The 6,319-nt window shown below is 33.7% G+C and overlaps 1 protein-coding gene across 1 annotated transcript; it reads left to right on the top strand.

Annotated features, from left to right (window-relative positions):
* Positions 1–1,349: 1,349 nt before the first annotated feature.
* On the top strand, positions 1,350–6,112 carry LOC124356325. The gene is made up of 3 exons (XM_046807508.1): positions 1,350–1,472; positions 4,726–4,958; positions 5,387–6,112. Exons 1-3 carry the CDS (start codon positions 1,449–1,451, stop codon positions 5,529–5,531), a joined length of 402 nt encoding a protein of 133 aa, XP_046663464.1. The 5' UTR covers positions 1,350–1,448; the 3' UTR covers positions 5,532–6,112.
* Positions 6,113–6,319: the final 207 nt, after the last annotated feature.

Raw genomic sequence — 6,319 nt, 5'->3', positions numbered from 1 at the left:
GATAAATCTTTTGTAACAGTAATTTATACCCTAAAACAGTATCAATTTTAACAATACATACAATATTATATACATATAATTTATTTCATAACAAATCTTTAGTCATCTCTACCCAACTATATAGCGTATTATAAGACGTGGAATTTCACGTAGTTTGAGTAAATAAAATGTGAAACTGATACTTATTAACTGTCCAGACATAGACTTACAATATTACTGTATTACAGTTTACTTTGTGAGTTTGTATACCTCTATGTATTGTATATTGCAAATTATATATACATTGTGTACAGCACTTTCTGTAGTCCATTAGATAGGCATAACTGTAATTAGCATGGTTTCTACTTTTCTACGATACTATTAATGCTATAATACAAAATATTAAACAACTTATTCTTTATTTTTGACTCTATACAACCCCATGACCATTTTGGAAAAACTCTAATTATTGTCATAGGCATATGCAAGAATAAAACACAAAAATCTTCAGAATCAAAAAAGTGGTCAGAATTCAAACCCACTTGACATAAACAGATAGCTAGACAGGGACACGATATTGTACTTGATTTTTCAAGTGCGTCTTGTTTTAAAAACTATTCATCTTATTTCAAAATTACATTTGATCGCATTACCACCTCTGTATCAATGTACAGGTAAAATATGATTTGTAACCAATTTAAAAAGTGATAAATATATGTTTAAACATATGTTTGGTTATTCCTTTTTGAAACAAATAATAACTTATGATACTCAGGGTTTATAGACATGTCCAGAATGGGGGTTTTTCCTGGTTTTTACAGAAAAGAATTTGATTAGCATCAACTTATTTCAACACATTCTAAGTACTAGTGAAGCAGGTGCTTTTTTTCAATTTATGTACGTACATAAAATATTACTTTACAAATTTCAAGTACCTTAAGTGGTTTTAAATCAACTTAATCTTTTACTATGTTGTTGTTTGTATTATGTGTTTATTGGGAACTATTACGATGAATGTAAAATATTATCTTTCAATGTGACCAGGGATATACTATTAATAACGTGTATTTTTTGGATGCACTGTTTCTAACATGTATATCAATACAACATTTTAAAAGCTTAGTGAAAACCTGAAATACACCTACTCTATTGCTTCCTGATAATTTATAGAGCCTTTAAATAATGACATGCAATAAACCCGACTTTCAATAAGTCTGTCAAGATATCTCGAAATATCCTCAGGGAAACTTGAGCTGCCAGAAAATATAGTAGAAAGAAGATAGCGAATAAAGTATCAGAAACCTATGATAGCAACCTTGGCAGTATCGGGTGGGGCGGAGGGGAGGGGTTGACAAGTGTGGCGGGTTGTCGCCTCGCATATCGCAGGAGCTGTGGAGATAGTCACAGGCACCGCCAGTTGTCCTCGTGACGCCGCCACCGCTTGTACACGTCACAGAGCTCCTGTCAGCATGAACGTCGTTCCTTCCGTCTGGGTCAGTACTGCGTCAATATTTCAAATTTATTGTTGCCACAGTTAATCCTTTCTGATAATCACTTTTAGTTACGTTAATTATAAAAAATAAATTACAGCTGAAAATAATTTTCATTTAGTATTTCTTATTTTATGTAGATTAAAAATAAACAAACAAAACTTTACCTTAAAGAGATCAAAACACATAATTCCGTTTCTGACAGTAAAATAGTCGAGATTTTTTTGTATAATATTATATATATATATTACGTTAATATTTGTTTAACTTATATTTTTGTGATACTTGATCAAGTTTTACTCCATATTTTTGTAGGATCATTTAATTAAATGACAAATGCTATAATTTGCAACATGATCTCAGGTAAAATAGCATAAGCACGTAATAAAACAATTATTGTAAGTTATAAATACAAAATAGTTTCAACAATACAGATTTAGATTATTATATGTTAACTGTTTAAATCTAATTATTACATTTTAAACTGTTTAGGTACTGTGTTACTGGATTCTACTTTTACATTAAACCTTTTAAGTATTCGTAATTCTTTAGTTGTTGGTTAATTTTGTTTTTTATTTCTGATATAATCAAGTTCAGATATATCGAATTTTAAATCATGCCTAATACATATACATGTATACATGTTCATTTAATTTTGCTATGTAATTTTATTTATTTATTTAGTTTTTTGTTAATTTTTTTATTGTGCCATATTAAAAAAACAGTTTACTATTTAAATTATACATTGGAATGCCAAATACAACTTTTAACTCCCATTAACATTATTTGTTTGGCTAAGCGGTAACGAAGGATATCTCGAAACCAAACTGAGCAACAGGTTTGAAGTTTTGCACATTTTATATAACTCAAATGGTTACAACATTTATCTTCTGCCTGAGTGTTTGTTATAATGTCTGTCTGTAAAAAAAAAACTGAAAAAAATGTATGTCTTCCTAGGACATCTTGAGAACGAATTAACATAATGACTTGAACTTTCACATGAAACTACGTAGATAATATAGAGTTCGAAAACGATCCCTACTTGAGATTTGGCTGAGCCTTAGTGAAGTTGTAGCCTAACTGTCCGCAGGATATTTTGAGAACTAATTTAGCTATACACCTTAAGTTTTGCATGAAACTCCACGTCTTCATGAAATAGATAGGGTTCGGTATGTGCATATCCTATATGGGGTTTGGCTGAACGTTAGCGATGGTTAAGTCTCTACTGGAGAACGAATTGAAGTATATAATTTATATTTTAAATCCAACTTCAGCGAATCTTGTGACACGACACGTATTCTGGAAGCTCCCACCTCGTATTTAATTCCCACTTCAGATAACACAGTATTAATATAAACGAAATTGATAAAACAAACCCTTTAACCCTTAGGCCCATATTACAAACGGAACTTCGGATGTGCGTTTGGCAGTTAACCAGTTTAATTCGGATGTTAAACCACAAACATTTTTACGTCTTAAAATGTGGTGGTAGAATTACGAGAGCTATCTCGTTTTAAAGATATGATTAATATGCAACATAACAATTTTTTGTTTTGGCTATTCAGGAAACACTCTCAAGACTTTTATGTCATAGTTTAAATATTAAAATATGTACATTTTTAAAGAAAATGTAATGGGTTTTTGTATGTGTATTAAACATACTAGTAACATGACAACTCCCATAATCATAAGATCACTAATAAGGACGGAAATGTGGTTGAAGTTTGACACTTATTAAATGTCGTTTCACTACAGTCTATTTCTAAGTTCCTCACGCAAGTCTGTGGGTCAAGAGAATGATCAGAATAAGGCTAAAACAGAGAACAGACTCTACAAATACAGCCTGTTTGTGATAATTCATTGTAACTTACATAACATTATAAGAGGCCAAAATTAGGTGTTTCTGACGGATTTTGAATGGAAAGTTTAACAAACAGCCAGAGTTGAGAGGTGCCGTGCTCTAGACCGTGGCGGCCGTATCCACCATGTTCAGGCTCGACCCGTTGCAGCGTATACCGCAACACGGTAGGACTCGAGATGGTAGAAAAACAATTGAAATTCACAACAAACAAAGTTAATGACCTGCGTCACGGCAGTTCTGTCATGCGAGCGTCGAGCCTCGCGTAGTTCATGCGGCTAGTGAGTTATAACCCAAGCCTGGCCTACATCTGGATTTAGCCTTAGTGGACGATTATCCTGGTAGAATATTATTGGCAAACAATGTAGCCTATTACTTCAATATCGTCGAAATTAAACTACGAGATTTAATAACAAAACATTGTTATTGACGTATTATTATAATGTTGGCTTGTAACGCTCTAAAAATCATGTAAAAAAGTAGTGTTAGGTGTACACAATATTCACCTTCGATCAGGATTTTGGTAAAAATAAAATAGATTTACGTAGAAAAACGCTCATTCTGAAAACGCACTCCATGATAAAGTAATCTTCGAGTTCGTTTATCGATATACTCTAAATCATAAAATGTACCATATCCCTTCTCCTCCATCGCCAATCACCGTATCATAATTCTCATACTATACCAAAAAAATTATATATTTTTTGGCTTGTGGTTCTTCTAATTATAAATACATTATCCTCCTTTAAATAATAATAATTTAGGCAAACCCACTAAGAAAGTGCAGGGGTCGTTGATTAATAAGTATTGGGATGGATTTATTTAAATTCTTTTCTATTTTGAGGTCCAAGTAAAGCTCAAATAACTAAACGTACAATGAAACACATTGTGGACATATTCTTCCCATTAAATTGCCAGAACTGCCTGCAAATAAATAATTAATATAGTGCAGTTCAAATCCCATAGTTAAATCTACTCAGTTCCAGTGACAAACCAGAGACCAATGGTCTCTGCTTAAGCTTCAACTTTGCAGTTCAGATAGACTTTTCATCCAGTTGCAAACTTCTTAATAAAATAGCTCGATTACCCCTTAGCGAAGTTTTTTACCCTTATCGATCTATCTGCTCGAATGTTAGCTTCCTTCCTTAAACTCTCAAGTTGCCTCCCTATTAGTCTCAAGTTTTGCCAACAGAAGGGGTTTTATTTTACTGGTTTTCTAGTACGATATAATATATTAGTTTGTATGAGTTTCCTTATTGTGACAACACTGCTAATTTTATAACGAGAAAAATCTATCCATTCTTCTATCTCCACTCTATATTATCTTTGTTTTCTGTATTATCTATTCCTTGGTTTTATTCTCACTGATTTCTAATTCAAGATTCTGTGATACTCCAGATCCCGTACCCTCGGCCCACAGTCAGTGTGGAGTTGCGCTGTGGGGTTCTCTACAGCGGTTGTCAGTGCACCAAGAGGAACGGACTCCAGCAGGACTGTCCCCGCAGCGAATGTCAGGGGCGCCCCTCCTGCCTGGACTACCCAGCGCCCACGTGTGTGCCCAGCGGCAATGCCCCGCGCCCCTACCTCTCGCCCAGCGAGCTGCAGAGCACCCGAGACTCCCACCTGGATAGGTATATGGATTATAAAAATTTCCCATCCATTTATCATAAATATAGTGTAGGAAGCGTCTGTTCCGATAAGAAGAAGCAAAATGACACTAATGGTAGACTTAGTACCAATTAGAGGAGATGTTTTTTTAAGTATACTTGATTTTTACAAGTTCTGTACACAAGTTTAAATCATTGCGACACTTGTCAGCTAAGCAAGAGAAAAATATAAACAATTAGACATAGGACCATTCTTCTCTCTAACGCCATTCCAGTACCATGCCCGTACAGTTAGCATTACTGTAGAGAGAAGCCAATACGAAAATAATGTTTCTTTTTTTAGTGAATAATTATAATTTGGCTATAATAATGATTTAAAAACTGTACTGATTAGAATGTTACCATTTCGATGACATAGTTAATACTGAGTGATAATTATTGTACTTGTATAGGTACGGCAGAGTGGGTGACCACTACATCAAGTATAAGCGGAAACTGGACCGGAAGTACCTCGACTTGGGAAAAACGGGGTACGTTCAACACCCTGGGGTCTCGGCTAGAGACAACATACCTTGCCGCGTGCACAGGAGGGAGTAACTCATCCACACGGGATATGATTCCGAGTTAGGATTTCGGGTTAGAAAACAAATATTGAATGGTATATACAGATGTTTAGGTGAATCATAACTTATGATGAGCCTGTCTTCAGCCATTGTTTCACCAAATGAACATAGAGTTCTTGTGAAGGGTGCACACAATATCCACGGGAAGAAGACGACTTAGCTTACAGACATTTAAATCACCCAACAATTATTATTAGTTCATAACTTAATCTCAGAACTGCGCTTAGTTAAAAATGAGAATAAACAATATTGTTGCATAGTCTAGTTTGCATTCACACACGGTTAAAATTACTTTTTTTGTATCCTGAAAAATATTTAGTTTAATGTAAGTTCAGTTAGCACGTGAATATACAATGTGTCATTTATTTTTTATGCAGTCTATATATTCTTCCAATGCTCATTTAATTAAATATAGGCTACTATATAACCTATAAATGTATCGAATCGAAGTAGGTGTATCAGTTCCTTTAGTCTATTTCAATTACAAATGTGATGTTTTTCACTGTTTAGTGTTTAGGAAGCATACTTACCTATTAATAAAATGATTACAATACATCACTTGCAGTTTTCTTTCTCAACAGTGCATTCTTCTTTTACGTTTGTTTGTTCGTGTCCTCCAATTATCTGCTTTGTTGTAATTTTTATAGCTTATGCTATTTTAAAGACTTCATTAACTAGTGTTTAACATGTATTTAATGTTTCTTACCTGCTGTTATCAGGACATCATAAAACACGTTGAAAATCTATCTATAATTGAATATA

The sequence above is a fragment of the Homalodisca vitripennis genome, chromosome 2, assembly GCF_021130785.1.
Source record: "Homalodisca vitripennis isolate AUS2020 chromosome 2, UT_GWSS_2.1, whole genome shotgun sequence".
In the NCBI taxonomy this organism is placed as follows: domain Eukaryota; kingdom Metazoa; phylum Arthropoda; class Insecta; order Hemiptera; family Cicadellidae; genus Homalodisca; species Homalodisca vitripennis.
The sequence above is the reverse complement of the archived record's forward strand: the minus strand, read 5'-3'. Positions and strand labels throughout refer to the sequence as shown.

What these genes read in the sequence shown, in the direction of transcription:
- LOC124356325 (XM_046807508.1), top strand. Translation starts at nt 1,449, where the DNA reads ATGAACGTCGTTCCTTCCGTCTGG. An exon ending in ACGTCGTTCCTTCCGTCTGG is followed by an intron (nt 1,473 to 4,725) that starts GTCAGTACTGCG and finishes GTGATACTCCAG; the next exon opens with ATCCCGTACCCTCGGCCCAC. An exon ending in CGAGACTCCCACCTGGATAG is followed by an intron (nt 4,959 to 5,386) that starts GTATATGGATTA and finishes GTACTTGTATAG; the next exon opens with GTACGGCAGAGTGGGTGACC.